The 21,791-nt window shown below is 47.4% G+C and overlaps 2 protein-coding genes across 3 annotated transcripts in view; one reads left to right on the forward strand and one right to left on the reverse strand.

Annotated features, from left to right (window-relative positions):
* Positions 1-2,965, forward strand: part of LOC114922541 (disintegrin and metalloproteinase domain-containing protein 9-like) — a 32,393-nt gene extending 29,428 nt beyond the window's left edge. Inside the window, exons 18-19 of the mRNA XM_029284049.1 lie at positions 594-663; positions 2,903-2,965. Of these exons, the coding sequence (XP_029139882.1) occupies positions 594-663; positions 2,903-2,965 (133 nt within the window). The remainder of the gene's footprint in view (positions 1-593; positions 664-2,902) is intronic.
* Positions 2,966-5,769: 2,804 nt separating this feature from the next.
* Positions 5,770-20,910, reverse strand: SPCS2 (signal peptidase complex subunit 2). Of its 2 annotated transcripts, none has more exons than XM_015815490.1 (5): positions 20,828-20,910; positions 12,825-12,908; positions 10,968-11,128; positions 8,242-8,376; positions 5,770-6,020 (listed from the first exon to the last, which is right to left on the reverse strand). In XM_015815490.1, the coding sequence occupies exons 1-5, from the start codon at positions 20,894-20,896 to the stop codon at positions 5,834-5,836; spliced, it is 636 nt and encodes a 211-aa protein (XP_015670976.1). In that variant the 5' UTR covers positions 20,897-20,910; the 3' UTR covers positions 5,770-5,833. The 2 variants fall into 2 exon arrangements, with proteins under 2 accessions (XP_015670976.1, XP_015670977.1); XM_015815491.1 differs by lacking the exon at positions 20,828-20,910 and adding an exon at positions 17,962-18,059.
* Positions 20,911-21,791: the final 881 nt, after the last annotated feature.

Consider the following 21,791-nt stretch of genomic DNA (forward strand, 5'->3'; position numbering starts at 1 on the left):
CCTTCCTTCCTTCCTTCCTTCCTTCCTTCCTTCCTTCCTTCCTTCTAGCACTGATGATGTCACCTAGTTGGGTCACGAAATGTCTCCAAGAAAACCACCAAGCTCAGAGAGCACCAAGGACCCCACAGTCCGTCCTTCCTTCCTTCCTTCCTTCCTTCCTTCCTTCCTTCCTTCCTTCCTTCCTTCCTTCCTTCCTTCCTTCCTTCCTTCCTTCCTTCCTTCCTCCTCCCTTCTAGCAGTGATGATGTCACCTAGCTGGGCCATAAAACATCTGCAAGAAAACCAAGCTCAGAGACCACCAAGGACCTCTTCATAAATAACGGAGCACGGAGGAACAGAACTGGTCTTGAAGTCTAAGGAGCCTTCTCCACGAGAATTCCACGCAAGTGGACAGGAAATCCCACCCCCCACCCCTTTAAATGACCAAGAGATTCCACCAACACCCCCCAAAATGATGATGAAGGTCCTTCAGGAGATGGAGGAGAAACCAGCCATGAATACATTTCTCCAGCCTCATATCCTTGCTGACCTAACACCTTTGGCTTCCATGATCTGCTAGATGGAAGTCCCACCACACTTTCTCTCTCCTGCAGGATTCGATATGGAGGATTGCTCAGGCAAAAAGTCTCTCCAGAACCCATGGATTCGGCTTTTGAAAGCACCGTGAGTATCTTCTCCTCAAGGGTTGTCTCCCCAAGCTTCTCCTTTCCTTTGAGAGGCCTAGGCTTCTGAAAAGTGCCAAGGTTTGGAGATATCATCCCACCTTGGAGCATCAGTCCATGGCTCCTATCATCCCTCCACGTGCGGATGGAAGAGCAGCAGGAGAACCCCCCAACTGTCCTGACTGGAGAACCTCAGAACTTGGAGATACTGGCCCAAAAGCTGGAAGCTCCTCCACGGCTGGTCTAGCAGACCTTCGGCATAACTTGAGTCACTAAGCGGACGGAGGTCCAGAGCAGTGGACCTCCATGGGGTGCTAGGGTTTGAAGTCCAGGAGAGGGTCTGGGCCAGGGGTAGGCAACCTTGGCTCTTTTATGACTGGTGGACTTCAACTCCCAGAATTCCTGAGCCAGCCATGCTGAGGGGAAAGGGAGAGGTTTCCAAGCTGAGCCGTGCTGGCTCAGGAATTCTGGGAGTTGAAGTCCACGAATCATGAAGGAGCCATAGTTCCCCATGCTGACTGAGGAATTCTGGGAGTTGAAGTCCACGAGTCATGAAGGAGCCATAGTTCCCCATGCTGAATGAGGAATTCTGGGAGTTGAAGTCCACGAGTCATGAAGGGGCCAGAGTTTTCCTCACACTGGCTGAGGAATTCTGGGAGTTGAAGTCCACGAGTCATAAACAAGCCATGGTTTCCCCATGCTGGCTGAGGAATTCTGGGAGTTGAAGTCCACGAGTCATGAAGGGGCCAGAGTTCCCCATGCTGACTGAGGAATTCTGGGAGTTGAAGTCCACGAGTCATAAACAAGCCATGGTTTCCCCATGCTGGCTCAGGAATTCTGGGAGTTGAAGTCCCCAAGTCATAAAGAGGGCATACTTTCCCCATGCTGGCTCAGGAAAGTGACTTATGACCATTTCTCACACGACCATGGTCACGTGATCAGAATTCAGATGCTTGGCAACTGGCATGTACTTATGACAGTTTCAGTGTCCCAGGGGTCATGCGATCCCATTTTTTATTATTATTATTATTATTATTTAAATTTCTACCCCGTCCTTCTCCCTGCGGACTCAGGGCGGCTTACAGCCTTTTTAAAAACAAGTACATAACTACAAAAATACTAACGTTAAAAAGTTAATTAAAATAAAATATTATTATAAGGCCTTTATAATTTAATTAATTTTTTTAAAAAAATTATTATAAAACCAAGTTAAAAATAACCCTTAGGCCAGTCCTGCCAGTTTAAATAGCCATGTCTTGAGGGCGCGGCGGAAGGAGGGGAGATCCGGAATCACCCGGATCTCTTGGGGTAGTTCGTTCCAGAGGGTGGGTGCTCCAACAGAGAAGGCTCTCCCCCTGGGGGTCGCCAGCCGGCACTGTCTGGCTGACGGCACCCTGAGGAGACCCACTCTGTGGGAGCGTATCGGCCGATGGGAGGTAACCTGCGGCAGAAGGCGGTCTCGGAGATATCCAGGTCCGATGCCATGGAGTGCTTTGAAGATGATAATCAGCACCTTGAAGCGCACCCGGAAAGCCACCGGCAGCCAGTGCAGCTCGCGCAGCAGCGGCGTTACATGGGAGCGACGAGTCACTCCCAACACCGCCCGCGCGGCTGCATTCTGGACTAACTGGAGCCTCCGAGTGCTCCTCAAGGGGAGTCCCATGTAGAGAGCATTGCAGTAGTCCAGGCGGGAGGTGACAAGAGCATGGGTGACTGTGCGCAAGGCGTCCCGGTCCAGAAAAGGCCGCAACTGGTGAATCAGGCGTACCCGGTAAAACGCCCCCCTGGCCACGGCCGTCAACTGGTCTTCTAGTGTCAGCCGTGGATCCAGGAGGACACCCAGATTGCGCACCCTCTCCGAGGGAGCCAGAGTTTCGCCCCCTATAGTCAGCGATGGAGTCAGCTGACTATGCCGAGGCGCCGGCAACCACAGCCACTCAGTCTTGGAAGGGTTGAGCCTGAGTCTGTTTCTCCCCATCCAGGACCTTCTGACAAGCAGTCAACGGGGGGAACCAGATTCACTTAACAACTAACTTATTAGCTTAACAACTCTGGCGATTCACCGAATTGTGACGAGCAACGTCGTAAAACGGGGCGAAACTGACTTAGCAACTTGCTTAGCACCAGAAAGTTTGGGCTCAGTTGCGGTCGTAAGTCAAGGACTCCCCCCACTCACAACCCTATCGACGATCCCAGTGGATGTGTCCGGCTACTTTGAGTGACAGATTCTCCCTTTTTAGGGATCGGTGGCAGAATCGATGGAGGAGTCCATGGAAGCATCGGCAGGGAAAGATCGGATCTGAATTGGGATCGTTTGGTTTGTTGGATGATCCCCCCCTCCCCCCCAGCCCTTTCCACCTTGAAAGACAGCGTCCCTTTTCACTTGGGGCTTCTCAACCCTGAATTGATCCGGGACTCCAGAAAGAAAACGTGTATAAAATATTAGCCACTAATGCCGTCCGAATGAGTCGGTTGCTTTTTTTCACGCCCCCCTTCGGTTTCTGGGGGAACTAAAGACTAAGATGCTCTACGGCCCGAGATGGGTTGGGGGCAACTGGAGGGAATTGCTTAGATTTGGACCAATCACCAGGAGACGGTGAGTTCTAGTCCCGCCTTAGGCATGAAAGCCAGCTGGGTGACTTTGGGTCAATCACCAGGAGACGGTGAGTTCTAGTCCCGCCTTAGGAATGAAAGCTAGTTGGGTGACTTTGGGCTAATCACCAGGAGACGGTGAGTTCTAGTCCCGCCTTAGGCATGAAAGCCAGTTGGGTGACTTTGCGCCAATCACCAGGAGACGGTGAGTTCTAGTCCCACCTTAGGAATGAAAGCTAGTTGGGTGACTTTGGGCTAATCACCAGGAGATGGTGAATTCTAGTCCTACCTTAGGCACAAAAGCCGGTTGGTGACTTTGGGCCAATCACCAGGAGACGGTGAGTTCTAGTCCCACCTTAGGGCAGAAAGCCAATTGGGTGACTTTGGGCCAATCATTAGGAGACGGTGAATTCTAGTCTCACCTTAGGGATGAAAGCTGGCTAGGTAACTTTGGGCTAATCACCAGGAGACAGTAAATTCTAGAGCCACGTTAGATATAAAAGCCAGTTGGGTGACCTTGGGCCAATCACCAGGAGACGGTGAGTTCTAGGCCCACCTTACGGATGAAAGCTGCCTGGGTGCCTTAACCACTACACCGAATTGGTTCTCTTTTTTAAAAAAATTCTTACAATATTTATAGTTATGTAATTAATTTATAACTTTTGGCCGTAAAAGGGGTGAAGTTTGTTATAAGTGATTCGGTTCAGCCGCGTGTGGATGCCTATGTAAATAATTAGAGCTACAATCTATCAATAAATAAAAGCACTGCGTATCCCACTCATGAATAATTCCACAATTATGTTTTCTGCCTTTTATTGGGAAAAAAAAACACACACAGTATTTTTTTAGAAAACGGCAGTTTATGCCAAGAAACAAAAGGAGAGGGTGTCCCACCTCTCCAACTGCATGGATATAAGTGCACCAAAAAAGGGTCGAAGTAGACACGAAAAATATTTCAAAAATCTCCACTGTTTTTCTTTTACCGTCGTCCTCAACATAACAGTTCATTTAGCGACCGTCCGACGTTAACAGCTGCAGCGATCCACTTAACAACCGGGGCAAGCAAGATCGTAAAACGGGGCGAAGCTTTATTAACAACCGTCTCACTGAGCAGCAGAAATTTGGGGCTGAATGGCGATCGTTAAGTCGAGGATTTGCCGGCATCTTCAAATCTCCAGATCAAATTCCCCACCCCACCCCAAAATGGTTTCGGTGGCTTGGTAGATCAAAAAAAAAAGAAAAAGAAAAAAGAAAAGAAAAAGAAGAGAAAACTGGACCGTGACAAATCGGTTAAGCGACAGGCGTTATGGAAAAACACGACCTTAATTAACTAAGCAGCCGTTCAGATTCCGCCGCGGATTGTTTGACAAGGCCTGCAGCACTGCCCATTTCAAAAGAAAATGAAATAAAAATTAGGGTCAGCCCTTCCCATGCCAGGAAGGCTTTGCAAATCTAGGTTCACAAAGCACTGAAATATATTTGTAGCTCAGGGTTGAGCTGTGGGGGTCCCGGGTGCTCTCTGAGCCGGGCGGTTTTCTGGCAGACATTTCATGACCGAACTAGGGAACGTCATCAGTGCCAGGAGGAGAGAGGAGGAGGGAGGGAGGGAGGGAGGACTGTGGGGTCCTTGGTGCTTTCTGAGCTTGGCGGTTTTCTTGCAGACGTTTCATGACCCAACTAGGAAACGTCATCAGTGCCAGAAGGAAGGAAGGAAGGAAGGAAGGAAGGAAGGAAGGAAGGAAGGAAGGAAGGAAGGAAGGGAGGGAGGGNAGGGAGGGAGGGAGGGAGGGAGGGAGGAAGGAAGGAAGGAAGGAAGGAAGGGAAGACTGTGGGGTCCTTGGTGCTCTGAGCTTGGCTGGTTTCCTGCAGACGTTTCATGACCCAACTAGGGAACGTCATCAGTGCCAGAAGGAAGGAAGGAAGGAAGGAAGGAAGGAAGGAAGGAAGGAAGGAAGGAAGGAAGGAAGGAAGGAAGGAAGGACTGTGACGTCCTTGATGCTCTCTGAGCTTGGCAGTTTTCCTGCAGACGTTTCATGACCCAACTAGGGAACATCATCAATGCCAGGAGAGAGGAGGAGGAGGAGGAGGACGGCAATGGGGGTCCCTGGTGTTCTCTGGCAATTTTCCTGCAGACGTTTCATGACCCAACTAGGGAACGCCACCCACGCAGTGCTCATCCTGAGCCACGGATGACGTTACTTAGTCTGTTAACGAAACGTCTCCAAGAAAAATCACACCCAGCTCAGGCGGCACCGAGGATGTCGATCTAAACCAGGAGCATCAACTCCGGCAGCTTTTAAGACTCGGGGACTCCAACTTCCAGAATTCCCCAGCCAGCTATGCTGGCTGGGGAATTCTGGGAGTTGAAGTCCCCGAGTCTTACAAATGGGTCGAGATCGGATCTCCGTGACCTAAAGGGAAGCAAATTAAAATGAAAATCCTCTTTTGCTCAAAGGAGGGATGGGGAGAGAAAGGAGAGGGGGGGTCTAAGGACAAAAGGAAGGTTGCCAATCAAGATTGCTTGATTGCTTTATTGGCTTTAAGCTCCGCATGATCTAAGCAGGCAGCTGGCTGGCAGCCTATTTAAGCTTTTTCTCTGTCAGGAGGCTGTCGTGAAGCTTGGAGACCTCGGGCTCAAAGGTATCCATGACTAGGGTCCCGTTGCCGTCGAAGAATTTGGCGATGGAGCGGGTGAATTCCGCCTCTCTCTGCTGCTTGCTGCGGCCGCCGATGAACGTCATCTTCAGGCTGTATTTGTCGTCAAACCTGCCGAAAGAGGGACAGAACGACAGACAGGACGCGTCAGGGAAGCCAAAACTGCGGGCGCTTTCTTAAAAAGAAACGAAATAGTAAAATATAACGTCAAACACGAAAGAATAAAAGAGAAAATAAAGCCAGGTGTCCACTAAATCGTCTAACAGAAAATAAAAATAGAAAATAGAAAACAAACTAAGGTAAAATAACGACGAACAAAACATGAGGTAAAAAAACAAAATGAAAACCAAAATGGTCAAAGAAAAGAGAAAATAGCAAATAAAATAAAAACACAAAAAGAATAAAAGATAAAATAAAGCCAAGTATCAGCTGAATAATCTAATAGAAAACAAAAATAGAAAACAAAATAAAATTAAGAAATACAAAATAACAACGAATAAAATATGAGGTAAAAAACAAAATGAAAAGGAAAATAATAAAACAAAATAAAAAATAGCAAATAAAATAAAAACACCAAAAGAATAAAAGATAAAATAAAGCCAAGTATCAGCTAAATCATCTAATAGAAAATAAAAATAGAAAACAAAATAAAATTAAGAAATACAAAATAAGGTAAAATAACAACGAATAAAATATGAGGTAAAAAACAAAATGAAAAGGAAAATAATAAAACAAAATAAAAAATAGCAAATAAAATAAAAACAGAAAAGAATAAAAGATAAAATAAAGCCAAGTGTCCACTAAATCATCTAACAGAAAATAAAAATAGAAAATAGAAAACAAAATAAAATAAGAAATACAAAATAAGATAAAATAACATCAAATAAAATATAAGGTAAAAAAACAAAATGAAAACGAAAATAATAAAACAAAATAAAAAATAGCAAATAAAATAAAAACACAAAACAAAAGCCAAGTATCAACTAAGTAATCTAATATAAAATAAAAGTAGAAAAAAGGAAACAAAATAAAATAAGAAATACAAAATAAGGTAAAATAAAAAGGAATAAAATGTAAGGTAAAAAACAAAACGAAAACGAAAACAGTAAAACGAAATAAAAAATAGCAAATAAAATAAAAACAGAAAAGAATAAAAGATTAAATAAAGCCAAGTGTCAACTAAACAATCTAAGATAAAATAAAAATACAAAATAGAAAACAAAATAAAATAAGAAATATAAAGTAAGGTAAAATAACAACGAATAAAACATGAGGTAAAAAACAAAATGAAAATGAAAATGATAAAACAAAAAAAAGCAGATAAAATAAAAACACAAAAGAATAAAAGATAAAATAAAGCCAAGTATCAACTAAATAATCTAAGATAAAATAAAAATAGAAAATAGAAAACCAAATAAAGTAAGAAATACAAAATAAGGTAAAATAAAAAGTAATAAAATAGTACAACAGTATGTTTTAGGTGTGTGTCATGTATGTGTTTCACTTTGGGAGCGGGCAACTAAATTTCATTTTTGATGTGTGCCGTTGTGTCCACAGTAAAAAAAAAATGACAATAAAGGTTATCTTATCTATCTTATCTAAAATATGAGGTAAAAAACAAAATGAAAACGAAAATAATAAAATAAAAAACAGCAAATAAAATAAAAACACAAAACAAAACATAGAAACAAGAAACAAAATAAAAAGAATAAAAGATAAATGAAATTAAACTAAATTAAATTAAATTGCGATGATATCACATTTGATATAATCCTCATTTAATGACCGGTCACTTAGCCAGCGGTGGAGAGAAGGTGGGGACATTTCTATGGAGGTTAACGTGGCTGCCCGAAGGACACAACGGAGCCTGCAAGGTTGGCAACCCAAGCTATTTCGTGCCAGGATCCGTGCAGGACAACTTCAATGTCAAGGTAATAATTGAACAGCTAACCAGCTTGTATAATGTGAGATGTGTGGCGTAATGATGGGAATGACTCAGCAGGGTCTGTGTCCCTTGAAGAGCCTTTGTATAAAAAGAAGGCTCCTGCTGATGTGTGCTCTCTTCCCTTTTCCTGCTGTAACTGTGGTTTGTTGGATCCTGCTGTATTAGCACGTGTATGTATGTTGTTCCTGGTGTATGATATGGTAGATGGTGTAAGATAAATCACCATTTAATATAGACCACGGTTTACTGTGTTTACTCCTGGGTTATCTCAGCGCAATAAGACTGCGCACACTCCGACATTCAACTTAACTCTCTTCTGTGGGGGGGAGGGGGGGAAGGGCCAATGGCTGGGCTTGGGGAGTCCTGGGAGCGGGGAGGGAGGGGTACCTTTTCAGACTTGAGGAAAGCTGCCAGATGTCGTCGGGGTCCATTCCTGTGGGGTCTTTCCTGTGCGCTACCAGGAAGATGCTCTTCTCCTTGTATGAGGTATAGATGGTCAGAATTCCCATCATTATGAAATACGTTGGGCCAGGTTAAAGAAACACACCGGGTCTTAGAATCAGACTCCTACGGGACCTCAGAGGTCTTCCAGTCCACCCCTCTCCAAAGTAGGAGACCTTATGCCATCCCAGACAAATGGCCGTCCAATCTTTTCTTGAAGGCCTCCAGTGATAGGTCACTCAAAACTCTGAGGTAAGCCCTTCCTTCCTTCCCTTCTCTCCTTCCTTCCTCTTTTCCTTGTCTCCTTCTCCTTCCTTCCTTCTCTTTGTCTCCTTCCTCCGTCCTTCTTTCTTTGTCTCATTCTCTTCTACCTCCTTCCTCACTTTTGCTTCCTTCCTTCCTTCCTAAATTCTTCCTCTCCTTCCCTCCCCCTCCTTCCCTTTCTCCCTCCCTCCATTGTCTCATTCTCTCCTTCCTCCTTTCCCTCCTCCCTCCCTCTCTTCCTTCCTAATATCATTGTCTCCTTCCTCCGTCCCTTTCTCTTCCCTTCCTTCCTTGTCTCATTCTCTTCCTTCCTCCTTTTTTTGCTTTCTTCGTTCTTCCCTTCCTTCCTAAATTCTTCCTCTCGTTCTCTCCTCCCCTTTCTCCCTCCCTTTCCTTTCCTTTCCTTCCTTCCTTCCATCCATTCACCTACCTACCTACCTATCTAGGCTTTGTCTGTCATCCGGATGCTCCAATGGTCACTTTTGCAAGGACCGTCCGTAACTCACTTTTCCCCAGTGCCATTCTAACTTCAAATGGCCATTAAGCAAATGATTGTAAGTTGAAGACTGTTGTTGTTAGTTGCGAAGTCGTCTCCGACCCATCGCGGCCCCCTGGACAACGTTCCTCCAGGCCTTCCTGTCCTCCACCATCTTCTGGAGTCCATTGAAGCTCACGCCTGCTGCTTCAGGGACTCCATCCAGCCACCTCCTTCTCCGTCGTCCCCTTCTTCTCTTGCCCTCCATCTTTCCCAGCATCAGGCTCTTCTCCAGGGAGTCCTTCCTTCTCTTTAGGTGGCCAAAGTATTTCAGGATCTGGCCTTCTAAAGAGCAGTCGGGGTTGATCTCCTCCAGGACTGACCGGTTGGATCGCCTTGCAGTCCAGGGGACTCGCAGGAGTCTTCTCCAGCACCAGACTACCTGTATCTAAATTTATGATTTAGAAAGGTGGTGAACAGGAGAAAAGGCCCGCCAGAGGACACATCTCAAAGGAGCGGTTGGTGTCGTGGTTGCACCAAAAATGACTTCACATCCCGGCTTCAAGGAGACGTAGTCCGAAGCCAAATCCCTTTGGAAGAATTCACATTCCGTTTCTCTTATCTAGGAGAGCAACACGTTCAGTTCCCACTTGACAGACCACTTGATGAAAAGAAGGCCATAAATCAGAGAGATGCTATATTTTTGCCACAAGCTCTGAGATAAAATTAGAGAACGGCCCCTACAGAAGGGTAGCTTGGCACCTAGTCTTTCTTCCACCTGTTTATAGTTTTAATTCGATCTTGATATGCCATTTTAATTTTCAATCGGGAGCCACCCTGGGTACGTTAGACCAGGGCTTTTCAACCTTTTCACCCATTGTACCACTTTTAGGATATGGCAACATCCGAGGACCACCAGTCGCCTAGCAAGGGGTCAAAAACTTGATGACTCCCCCCCCCCCAAAAGACAACTGAGCAAGACACCTGCCTGCCCACCAGGCCGCGCTCTTCCTCCTGTCCGAGGTTTCCATTGTTCTGAGCATTTCTGTTGAGGATTGGCAGCAGGGATGGGGTGGGGTGGGGGGGTGTTTGGTTTTTATTCCCCCCGTCTGCTGGGTGGTTGCAGCAGGTTTTGGTCACTTCACACATGACCCTGGGACACTGTGACCGTCATAAATATGAATCGGTTGCCAAGCATCTGGATGTAAATCAGAAGACCCTGGAGATGCTGCAACATTCCAGCTGATCGGCGCTTCTTCTGGGCTCAGCGGAAGCACCAGGATCAGTGCCGAGCTCCAGCTGGATCCTGGCGCTGATCCTGGCGCTTCCGCTGAGCCCTGACAGCCCTGCAGCTCCAGCCGTCTCTCACTCAGGCTTGTGCGGTGCTGCCACCGGTTCAGCTCATTCCCCTCCCCCTCTACCACTTTTCTAGGATGGTCGCGTACCCCCTGCCAGGTGCCCATGTACCACAGGTGGTACCCGTACCACTGGTTGAAAAGCTCTGGACTAGAAGACCTCCGAGGTCCCTTCCAGCTCTGTTATTCTATTCTATTAGAAGATGGGTGGCTGGGTAAAGGCATAAATCAAAATTCAATTCAATTCAAACCAAGTATGAAATCTGGAGGGATATGGGGGCAACACACCTGTAGCTCCTCAGATTGAATGCAGATAAGTCCTCAAATTACAATCATTGGTTTCGTGGCCGTTCAAAGTTACAACTCCGGCCGGCGAGAACGCCCCAGGATACAGAGATAAATGGAACCAGATTATTTTTTCCCCACTGGAAAATGGGCAGAGGATCAGAACTTGGGAAGATCAGCTAGCCTGACCTCTCCTTCAACCTGGCCCCCCCAAAAAAGGAACCCAGGGCTTCGCAAACCGGCGAAGTAGGGAACGTTTTTTAAAGAAAGGCGGGGGCACCGGGAAAGGATATGAGATCACGCAGACAGCCAGCACCGGCTTCGATTCGGGAAAGGGGTGAAGGTAATCCCATATTAAAGCCACGATGGCGAAGAGGCAGGAGATGGTGCAGATGATAAGGCGCCCGTCGATCAGGCAGAAGTTCTCTACATATTTGTACTTTTCCAAAAGGACCTGGGGGGAGAAAGAAGGGCAGACGGTAGCACAGGGCCGCAGCCTCAGAGGGAAGAGGTTTACTAACAGAAGGGAATATTCTACTATTCGGGGCGGGAACGTGGGGGTCCTTGACGCTCTCAGAGCTGGGTGGTTTCGTGACCCAACTAGGGAACATCATCAGTGCTAGAAGGGAGGGGGGTTTGCAGGGAGGATGAGGAAGAGGAGGAGGAAGGAGGGAGAGGAAGATTCTGGGGTCCTTGATACTCTCTGATGTTTGGCGGTTTTCCTGCAGACGTTTTATGACCCAACTAGGGAACATTACCAGTGCTAGAAGGGAGGAGGAGGAAAAGAAAGAAGGAAAGGAGGGAGGGAGGGAGGGGGGGAGGAAGGACTGTGGGGTCCTGGGTGCTCTCTGAGCTTAGTGGTTTTCTTCCAGACGTTTCATGACCCAACTAGGGAACATTATCAGTGCTAGAAGGGAGGGGGAGGAAGAGGAAGAAGGGAGGGAGGGAGGATGGACTGTGGGGTCTTTGGTGCTGAGTTTGGTGGCTTCCTTGCAGACATTTCATGACCCAACTAGGGAACATTATCAGTGCTAGAAGGGAGGAGAAGGAAGAGGAAGAGGAAGAGGAAGAAGGAAGGAAGGAAGGGAGGACTGTGGAGTCCTGGGTGCTCTCTGAGCTGGGTGGTTTTCTTGCAGACGTTTATGACCCAACTAGGGGACATTATCAGTGCCAGAAGGGAGGAGGAGGGAGGGAGGGAGGGAGGAGGAGGAAGAAGAGAAGAAAGGAAGGAAGGAAGGAAGGAAGGAAGGGAGGGAGGGAGGAGGAGGAGGAAGAGAAGGAAGGAAGGAAGGAAGGAAGGAAGGAAGGAAGGAAGGAAGGAAGGAAGGAAGGAAGGAAGGAAGGAAGGAAGGAAGGAAGGAAGGAAGGAAGGAAAGACAGACTGGGGGGGTCCTTGGTGCTCTCTGAGCTGGGTGGTTTTCTTGCAGACGTTTCATGATCCAACTAGGGCACATTATCAGTGCAAGCGGGGAAAGGGGTTTCCAGAGAGGAAGAAGAGGAGGAGAACGATGACACTAGAGTCCTTGATCCCCTCTGAGATTGGTTGTTTTCTTGCAGACATTCATTACCTAACTAGGGAACATCATCAGTGCTAGAAGGGGGAGGAGGTCTGCAGGGAGGAGGAGGAGGAGGAGGAGGAGGAGGAGGAGGACCGCCCACTGCCAGCAGTTTGACCCTGGCCAGCTCAGGGTTGACTCAGCCTTCCATCCTTCCCAGGTCGATAAAATGAGGACCCAGATTGTTGGGGGCAAATATGCTGACTCTGTAAACCACTTAGAGAGGGGCTGTAAAGCACTGAGAAGCGGTATATAAATCTAAGGCAGGGGTAGGCAACCTCGGCTCTTTGATGACTCGTGGACTTCAACTCCCAGAATCCCTGAGTCAGCTCTGCTGACTCAGGGATTCTGGGAGTTGAAGTCCACGAGTCATCAAAGAGCCGAGGTTGCCTACCCCTGGTCTAAGGGCTAATGGCTACTGCTATTGGCGAGGAAAGAATCCTTAGCAACGGCAGAGGAACACATATATACAGAAATTCCAAGTTGGCCGGCGTGAAAACAAGCCTGGAGGAGGCTGGGAGAACTGACGGGAAAGGCACCAGAATTGGGCCGAAGGGTCCAGCTGTTCCAAAAAAAAAGAAGAAGGGAGCTCACCTTTTTGGCCGAGTCATCCAGCGAATTCTTCACCGCTGACCCGTCCCACTTGTCCACTTTGACGGGTTTGTCGTCGATTTTCCACTGAGGCAATTAAAAAAAAAAAAGAAAAAAAAGCAGTTCATTTAAGCGACCGAAAGCTACGACGTCGCTGAAAAAAGTGACTTTAGGACCGTTTTCACACTTAACGACCGTCGCACCGTCCCCCCGAGGTCACCGCGAACAAAGTCCAGAGGCTTGGCGACCGACTCGCATTTACGACGGTTGCAGCGTCCCCCGGGGGTCACGCGATCCCCTTCTGGGAAAGCAAAAGTGAGTGGGGGGAGCCCGATTCGCTCAACGACCGTGTTAATCACTTAATGGCGGCGATCCGCTTAACAACGGAGGCAAGGAAGGTCGTAAAATGGGGGCAAAACAATCTTGCTTGGCAACAGAAACGTTGAGGTCCAATTTTGGTCAGACCTGTATCTGTTGAAGGAGGTGCTACGTATATTGACTTCAACCCCTGGAGGAAAGGTGGACTATATATCTCTTAATTCCTAAATAAGAAGCTATATTTAAATTCAAGCATTAAATGTACTGGATTTTACGTCTTGAATGATCATTTCCCCAGCGTTCACCCAAAGCTCTGTGGAAAACGATAAATATTGTTCTTTTGTGCAGGGTTTAGGCCCAGGTGAACCAACTCAGGCCTCGTGGACAAAGTATTGAAGCCAAGTCTGTGCTGTGCTTAATTTTGCAGTTTGCAATTGTACTTAATATGATTTTGCTAAGCTTGCTTGTTTCAAAGAAGAGGGAGTCAAGCTATTCTCCAAGGTGCCTGAAGGCAGGACAAGAAGCAACGGATGGAAACTCATCAAGGAGAGAAGCAACCTGGAACTAAGGAGAAACTTCCTGACAGTGAGAACAATTAACCAGTGGAACTACCTGCCTCCAGAAGCGGTGAATGCTCCAACCCTGGAAGTTTTTAAGAAGAGACTGGATGGCCATTTGTCAGGAATGGTATAGGGTTCCTGCCTGAGCAGGGGGTTGGACTAGATGACCTCCAAGGTCCCTTCCAACTCTGTTATTCTGCTATTCTGCTTTCCTTCCTTCCTTCCTTCCTTCCTTCCTTCCTTCCCCATCACTGGAAGTTTTTAAGAAGCGCCAGAAGGCAGGACAAGAAGCAACGGATGGAAACTCATCAAGGAGAGAAACAATCTGGAACTAAGGAGAAACTTCCTGACGGTTAGAACAATTAACCAGTGGAACCACCTGCCTCCAGAAGCTGCGAATGCTCCAACCCTGGAAGTTTTTAAGAAGAGACTGGACAGCCATTTGTCCGAAATGGTATAGGGTTTCCTGCCTGAGCAGGGGGTTGGACTAGATGACCTCCAAGGTCCCTTCCAACTTTATTATTATTATTATTATTATTATTATTATTATTATTATTATTATTATTATTATTATTATTATTATTAGGACATCAGGACTGGAACAGTTAAGAAATAGGGAACTGAAAGCAGCTGATGGATGAGGGTCCCGATGTATAGTTATGTTCAGCAGAAGGTCAGCAGGAAGTCAGGAGGACAGACATGTCAAACACAAGGCCTGGGGGCCGGAGGCGGCCCATAAAGTGGTTTCATGTGGCCCGCGAAGCCATCCTGGAAACAGTGAGGGAACGGCCCCCGCTGCCTTGGCCCTGGCCCAGGCCGCCCGGGAGCCAATGTACAATGTTGTGGTGGCCACCTATGCTGAAACACATTCAGTCTTAGCTCCACAATCCCCCACCCCGTGCATGGCCTGAGAGGAACAGTGAGGCTCCTCCAGTGGACCATGCCTTGGCACTTGCCCCGGTCTCCCCCCCCCCTTCTGCCAGAGACCCTCAGATCTGTCCCACGCCTGCCCAGGCCCCCTTGACACAAACGATGTAGAGCTGGCCACACCCACCCAGTAGGCCACACTCACTCCATGCATGCCCACCCAGTAGGCTGCACCCACCCTGGCCACACACTCCCGCCTCCCCCCCCCCCGAGGGCAACGGCAATGCTGATGCAGCCCTCAATGAAATTGAGTTTGACACCCCTGGAGTAGAAAGTCAGCAGAATTCAGCAAAAAGTCAGCAGACCATCTGACTACAGCAGTGGTGGGGAACCTATGGCCCGGGTGCCAGAGGTGGCACTCAGAGCCCTCTCTGTGGGCACCCGCGCCGTCGCCCCAGTCCTGGGCCTTCAGCTGGGTTTTATAAACCCTTTTTGCTTTAGGCCTCCGCCACCGTGTGCAAAAAAAGAAAAAAGGTTCAATTAGTCAGTCAATTTCAACTTCTCACGGGGAAAAAAAAAGATCTTGCAAAGTTGGAATTGATTCATTGAACTTTTTAGTCCCACCCAATCTGCCATTACATCACAGCCACGCCCACCCAATAGGCCACACCCACCTGGCACCTGACGATGCATAAGTGGGTTTTGGGTTGCAGTTTGGGCACTTGGTCTCTAAAAGGTTCGTCATCACTGGACTACAGTCTTAGAATGGGAAAGGGTATAAAGCAGTGGTTCTCAACCTTTTTAATGCCGCGACCCCCAACCGGTCGTAAGTCGAGGACTAAACCGGTTGTAATTCGAGGACTAAACCGGTCGTACGTCGAGGACTACCCAACCGGTCGTAAGTCGAGGACTTTCCCTGCCCGGGAGCGCCGCGCATGTATGGTTTTGCCCCCTGCGCCTGCCGAGGCGTAGCTGGCAAGCGGCAGAGACGGAGCAGGCCGACCACCAGCTGGCCCAGCCCAAGGGAGGTAAGGCACCCGCCCGAAAAGGGGAAAAAAAATGGTGGACAGCCTTGCTTGGCGACCCCCGTGAAATGGTCGATCGACCCCAAATGGGGTCCCGACCCACAGGTTGAGAACCGCTGGTATAAAGGATTGGGACTGGACCTCATTGATTGGCCACTGGCATATAGCTGTCCTTTTGGAATCTGCAATGCCATAGGGTCCTCATTGCCATGGATTGTTAATGTAAGGGGACGTTGTGTTATTACGCTTGCTATGTTCCAAATTGTTAGCAAAATAAGAATGATTGTTTTGTGCTGCTCTCTCTTGTCTTTTTCATTTGGGTTTTTCCACGACACAAGCTCTTACTGGGCGAATTCTTCATTAAAATCGTATGGCAATGAGATGGAACAATCCTCCCCCCCCCCATATCAAACCACCAAGGGGACACCCTCAAAATACATGGCGAAGAAGGCTTAAAGACTCTAAACGTCACATGGGAAGACCCTGAAGTATTTGACCAAGACCGGCAATGCTGCCTGATATGCTATATAGCATGGAGGCTCTCATGCCAGGGCTAATATTAAACGTATTCCTATTTTGCTGAAATGCCACATTTCTAGTATCTTTTTCTGCAAAAGCCACTAGCGTCTGGAACCTCGTAACAGCACCTTACCAAAACAAGCAGAAGCTGGACAATGACTGGCCAGAGATGCATAATAATAATAATAATAATAATAATAATAATAATAATAATAATAATAATAATAACAACAACAACAACAACAACAACAACAACAACAAAACAACAATAATAATGATGATAAAGTTAAACTGCTCTGGGACTTCAGAATTCAAAGAGACAAGCACCTGCAACGTAACACCCCGGACTTAACAATTGTCGATAAGACAGACAAAAAAAGTCTGGATAGTGGACGTGGCAGTGCCTGGAGACAGCAGAATAGACCAGAAAGAACTGGAGAAGATAACAAAATACAGAGACCTACAAATAGAAATAGAAAGACTGTGGCAAAAGCAAGCTAGGGTGGTACCAATAGTAATAGGCGCCTTGGGTGCAATCCCAAAACAACTGGAGCACCACTTGAACACCATCATCGGCATTGACAAATTCGCCATTAGTCAATTGCAAAAGGCGGCCTTACTAGGAACCGCTTCCATCCTGCGACGAGATCTGTAATACCATCAAACATCCACATCTGCCTATCCCAGGTCCTGGGTAAGGACTCGATAGGTAGACAAAATGCCAAATCCAGTCTGAACATCTGGCTGACTGTGTGATGATCCATAATAATAAAGTTGGAAGGGACCTTGGAGGTCATCTAGTCCAGCCCCCTGCTCAGGCAGGAAACCCTATACCATTTCGGACAAATGGCTGTCCAGCCTCTTCTTAAAAACCTCCAGTGTTGGAGCATTCGCCGCTTCTGGAGGCAGGTGGTTCCACTGGTTAATTGTTCTCACTGTCAGGAAGTTTCTCCTTAGTTCTAAGGTTGATTCTCTCTTTGGTTAGTTTCCATTCTGACTTTGAAGAGCTTCTAAATACAGGCAGTCCTCGACTTTTAGTGACCATTCAAAGCTACAACAGCATTGAAAAAAAAGTGACCTAGGACCATTTTTTTACCCTTACAACCAATGTAGCACAGACACACACGCACACGGACACACCCACCCATGGTTTCAAGATCAAAATTCAGATGGTTAGCAACTGGTTCATATATATGACCACTGCTGTGTCCCAAGTCATGGGATCAGCTTTTGTGATCTTTTGGCAAGCAAAATCAACAAGGAAGCCAGATTCAGTTAATAACCATGTGACTAACTTAATATTGATTCATTAGTTGATGTAAGATGGTGAGAAATAGAATATATGCAAATAGTTAAGATGTGTATTCTGAATATTAGATTTTGTGATGAATTGTGATAAAGGGAACCTTGGTTACTTTAAACTTGGAAATTATAAATATTAAATGTTAAAGTTAAATATTAACGGGAAACTAAAAATTGGGGGAAATTAATTAGGACATGGGTTGCCTATAAAGACTGAATGTTAAAATAATAAGGATATGTATAAGCCCAAAATTATTGATAAATGTAAGAATGTCATTTTTATTGAATTGATATAATAAGAACTGTATTAGTTTAAACAGGAGACAGTAAATACTAAAGGGAAGAGAGAGGAAAAATTTAATGTCCTAGCTTGAGACTTGTACTAAAGATACATGTATGTCATTGTATTATTAACCCAGCCGCCACGTTGCTTTTTAAATACTTAAATGTAAAACTAGAAAATCAATAAAGCATATTTTTTTTAAAAAAACCTTAATATTGATTCACTTAACAGTGGCAAGAAAAGTCGCAAAATGCGGCAAAACTTACCATAACTGTTTTTGCTTTGGCAAAGGAAATTGCAGGCTCACTTGTAGTTGTAAGTTAAGCAGTCCCTGGATATGAACACAATCAAGTAACACTAATGTCTAAAAAAAACCCCTCACCTCCCTTCTCATTGTGGGTGTTCCTTCCTCCTACTGGCTGACTTCCTGTTGCCAGCTTCAAAGAAAAAGACACATCATCCTTTCTGAAACCCAACGGCCATATCTAAAAAATTTTCAACTGTCCGGAATGACAACTTAATTCTAACTTTTTTTAAAAAAAAATCAAATCTGGCAGTCAGCTTGCTTATGGACCAGAATGTCCTCTGAGGCAACAGCTGAAAGGCTCAGATCAAGACAACACCATTGTGCTTTTATTCTCAACACAGAAGCAGGGGAAAAAAAATCAGTAAAGTCAAGGCAGCTATAAAAAGCTTTCCTCCTCTAAGAATTATAAAAATAAAGAAGAGTCGGTTTCTTAAGATCCAATAGCCGATGTCTGACAGGACTGTAAGCGAAAAATAATTTTATTTTTGTTTTCAATCGAAGGAAAGCTGAACACAGTGAGGGAATCTGCCTGTGAAATTGAAATGAGACTGGAACACAACAGAGAGAAGGACTTAGAACAGAATAGAGCTGGAAGGGACCTTGGAGGTCTTCTAGTCCAGCCCCCCGCTCAAGCAGGAGAACTTATACCATCTCAGACAAGTGACTGTCCAGTCTCTTTTTAAAAAACTTTCAGCAATGGAGCGCCCACGATTTCTGGTGGCAAGCTGTTCCACTGGTTGATTGTTCTCACTGTCAGGAAGTTTCTCCTTAATTCCAGGTTGCTTCTCTCTTTGGTCAGTTTCCAACCATTGTTTCTCGTCCTTCCCTCTGGTGCTTTGGAGAATAATTTGATCCCCTTTTCTTTTTGACAGCCCCCCAGATACTGGAACGCTGCTATCATGTCTCCCCTATTTCTTCTTTTCCATCCTGCAGCCGTTCTTCGTATGTTTTAGTCTCCAGGCCTTTGATCATCCTAGTCGCTCTTCTCTGAATTTTTTCCACACCCTCAACATCTTTTTTGTGATATTTTGGTGATCAAAATTGGCTGCGGTATTCAGTTTGCCAAAGGGGACCACGTGACCCAGGGACACTGCAACCGTCATAAATACGAGTCAGTTGCCAAGTGTCTGAATTTTGTCATGTGAAAAACAGTCATAACTGGCTTTTTTTCAGTGTCGGCATTTCGAGCGGTCACTAAACAAACTGTCGTTAAGTCGAGGACTACCTGTATTTCATTCAGCATATGGCATCTACAGACATACCTCACTAATAAAACACACATTAGACATACCAACACAAATAGAAGTTTAAATAAAACGTCAACAAGGAGACACATACACCTACAAAATAAAAACACCTGCACAATACAATACAGGAGATAAAATACTGAATTAAGGTAAAAACAATGCAGGAAGAGTCCTGAGAGCCTGGAAAACGCCTCCCTGCAGCATTTAACCATTTGACTGGAATTGTAGAGGGTCTCCTGCTCCAGCGGAGGGGGTAGACTAGATGACCTCCAAGGTCCCTTCCAACCCTGTTCTTCTATCATTCTGTAAGGGTCTCCTGCTCGAGCAAGGGGGGATGGACTAGATGGCCTCCAAGGTCCCTTCCAACTCTGTTCTCCTGCTCCAGCGGGGGGGGGGGATGGACTAGATGGCCTCCAACGTCCCTTCCAACTCTAGTTACTGTGATTCTGTACGGGGTCTCCTGCTTGAGAAGGGGGGGGTGGATTAGATGGCCTCCAGGGTCCCTTCCAAGCCTGTTCTTCTATCATTCTGTAAATCTCCTGCTTGAGCGGGGTGGTGGTGGTGGTGGACTAGATGACCTCCAAGGTCCCTTCCAACCCTGTTCTTCTATCATTCTGTAAGGGTCTCCTGCTCGAGCAAGGGGGGATGGACTAGATGGCCTCCAAGGTCCCTTCCAACTCTGTTCTCCTGCTCCAGCGGGTGGGGGGGATGGACTAGATGGCCTCCAACGTCCCTTCCAACTCTAGTTACTGTGATTCTGTACGGGGTCTCCTGCTTGAGAAGGGGGTGTGTGGATTAGATGGCCTCCAGGGTCCCTTCCAACCCTCCCTTCCAATGATGTTCTTCTATCATTCTGTAAGTCTCCTGCTTGAGCGGGGTGGTGGTGGTGGACTAGATGACCTCCAAGGTCCCTTCCAACCCTGTTCTTCCATCATTCTGTAAGGGTCTCCTGCTCCAGCGGGGGGGAGGATGAACTAGATGGCCTCTAAGGTCCCTTCCAATTCTAGTTATTGTGATTCTGTAAGGGTCTCCTGCTCGAGCAGAATTGTGTGCGGACTAGATGACCTCCAAGGTCCCTTTCCAATTCTAGTTATTGCGATTCTGTAAGGGTCTCCACCTCTAGAAGGGGGGGGTTGGACTAGATGACCTCTAAGGTCCCTTCCAGCTCCTATTCTACGCTATTCTTTCTCCGCACTTAAGAATTCCCAGCTGGCCAATCAACGGCTAGGCTCTCCTTCTTCTCCTCCACCTCCCCCCCCCCCCACCGCTCCATCTTCGTCTCCCAACCGGGCGGCTGAGGATTCTGGGAGTTGTAGTCCCCGCGCATCTGACAGGCGCCGGGTTATATCCAAGCGGGGCTCGGCCTCTCTTTCTTTCTTTCTTTCTTTCTCTCTCTCTCCCGAGAGGCAGCTCGGCCCTCTCAGCTACCGGGGCGATGCGGAGAGCCGGGCCGGGGATTGACGCTCCCAAGGCGAACCGGGCCGGGGAGGCCTTCAGCCCGGCCGCTCTGCCCGCCTCGTCCCAGAGGGGGCCTCCTCTCGCCCCGCAGGCCGAGCGGCCGCCCCGCCGAGCCGCTACCTTGTCCAGGATGCCGTTCCTGCTAGCGCCGCCGCCGCCTCCCGCGCCGCCGCCGCCTTTCGCCGCCATCTTGGCTCCTCCTTTCCCCCTGCGCGACCTGTTCGCCGCCGATTGGCTGAGCGGGGAGAGGCCCGCGCAAAGGACGCCGGGACGGGACAGCGCCGCCCTATAGGAAGCGGCGTCGGCGGCGTCCGCGCGCGGAGCAGGCCGGGAGGTGGAGTTCTGGGCGGCCCGGGTTGCTATGGCTACCCGGGGACCGGGAGGGAACGTGGGGAATCGCGGTTCGCTGGACGGGCGAAAGGAGGTCGGTCGGGGTCGGAGTCGGAGCCGCCGTCCTCCCTCCTGCGTGGGGGGGCTAGAGCGGGAGGGGGGGGAGAAGAAAAGCGCGGGAGTCTTTCTAGCCGCGGGAGGACTCAACGCTCTATGGTTTGCTCCCCATCTTTATCATATGATCAGCTTTAATTTAGGTGTATTTCCCCTAATATATTAATTCATTGGGCTGACTTTCCCCAAGTTGGTGCTCTCTCTGGGTTATTACAGTCCCCATCTCCTTCCCCCAGCTGGCCTGGCCCCACACAGCCAGGGTGGGTGGGTGGGGATTATGGTTTGTGTAGCAACCTAGAACTAAGGAGAAACTTCCTGACAGTCAGAACAATTAACCAGTGGAACAACCTGCCTCCAGAAGTGGTGAATGCTCCAACACTGGAAGTTTTTTAAGAAAAGAGTGGACAGCCATTTGTCTGAAATGGTATAGGGTTTCCTGCCTGAACAGGGAGTTGGACTAGATGACCTCCAAGGTCCCTTCCAACTCTATTCTATTCTAAGAGACTGGACAGCCCCTTGTCTGAAATGGGGGGTTGGACTAGATGACCTCAAAGGTCCCTTCCAGCTCTATTCTGTTCTAAGAGACTGGACAGCCCCTTGTCTGAAATGGGGGGTTGGACTAGATGACCTCAAAGGTCCC

Source organism: Protobothrops mucrosquamatus, unplaced genomic scaffold (genome assembly GCF_001527695.2).
Source record: "Protobothrops mucrosquamatus isolate PMUCROS unplaced genomic scaffold, P.Mucros_1.0 scaffold344, whole genome shotgun sequence".
NCBI lineage: Eukaryota > Metazoa > Chordata > Lepidosauria > Squamata > Viperidae > Protobothrops > Protobothrops mucrosquamatus.

Excerpts from the sequence above, each read along its gene's own strand:
- SPCS2 (XM_015815490.1), bottom strand. The coding sequence starts at position 20,896 with ATGGCGGCGAAAGGCGGCGGCGGCGCGGGAGGCGGCGGCGGCGCTAGC. Across the intron at positions 11,129-12,824 it reads TGGATGACTCGGCCAAAAAG|GTCCTTTTGGAAAAGTACAA; the intron begins GTGAGCTCCCTT and ends TTCTCCCCCCAG. Across the intron at positions 6,021-8,241 it reads CTTTCCTCAAGTCTGAAAAG|GTTTGACGACAAATACAGCC; the intron begins GTACCCCTCCCT and ends CTCTTTCGGCAG.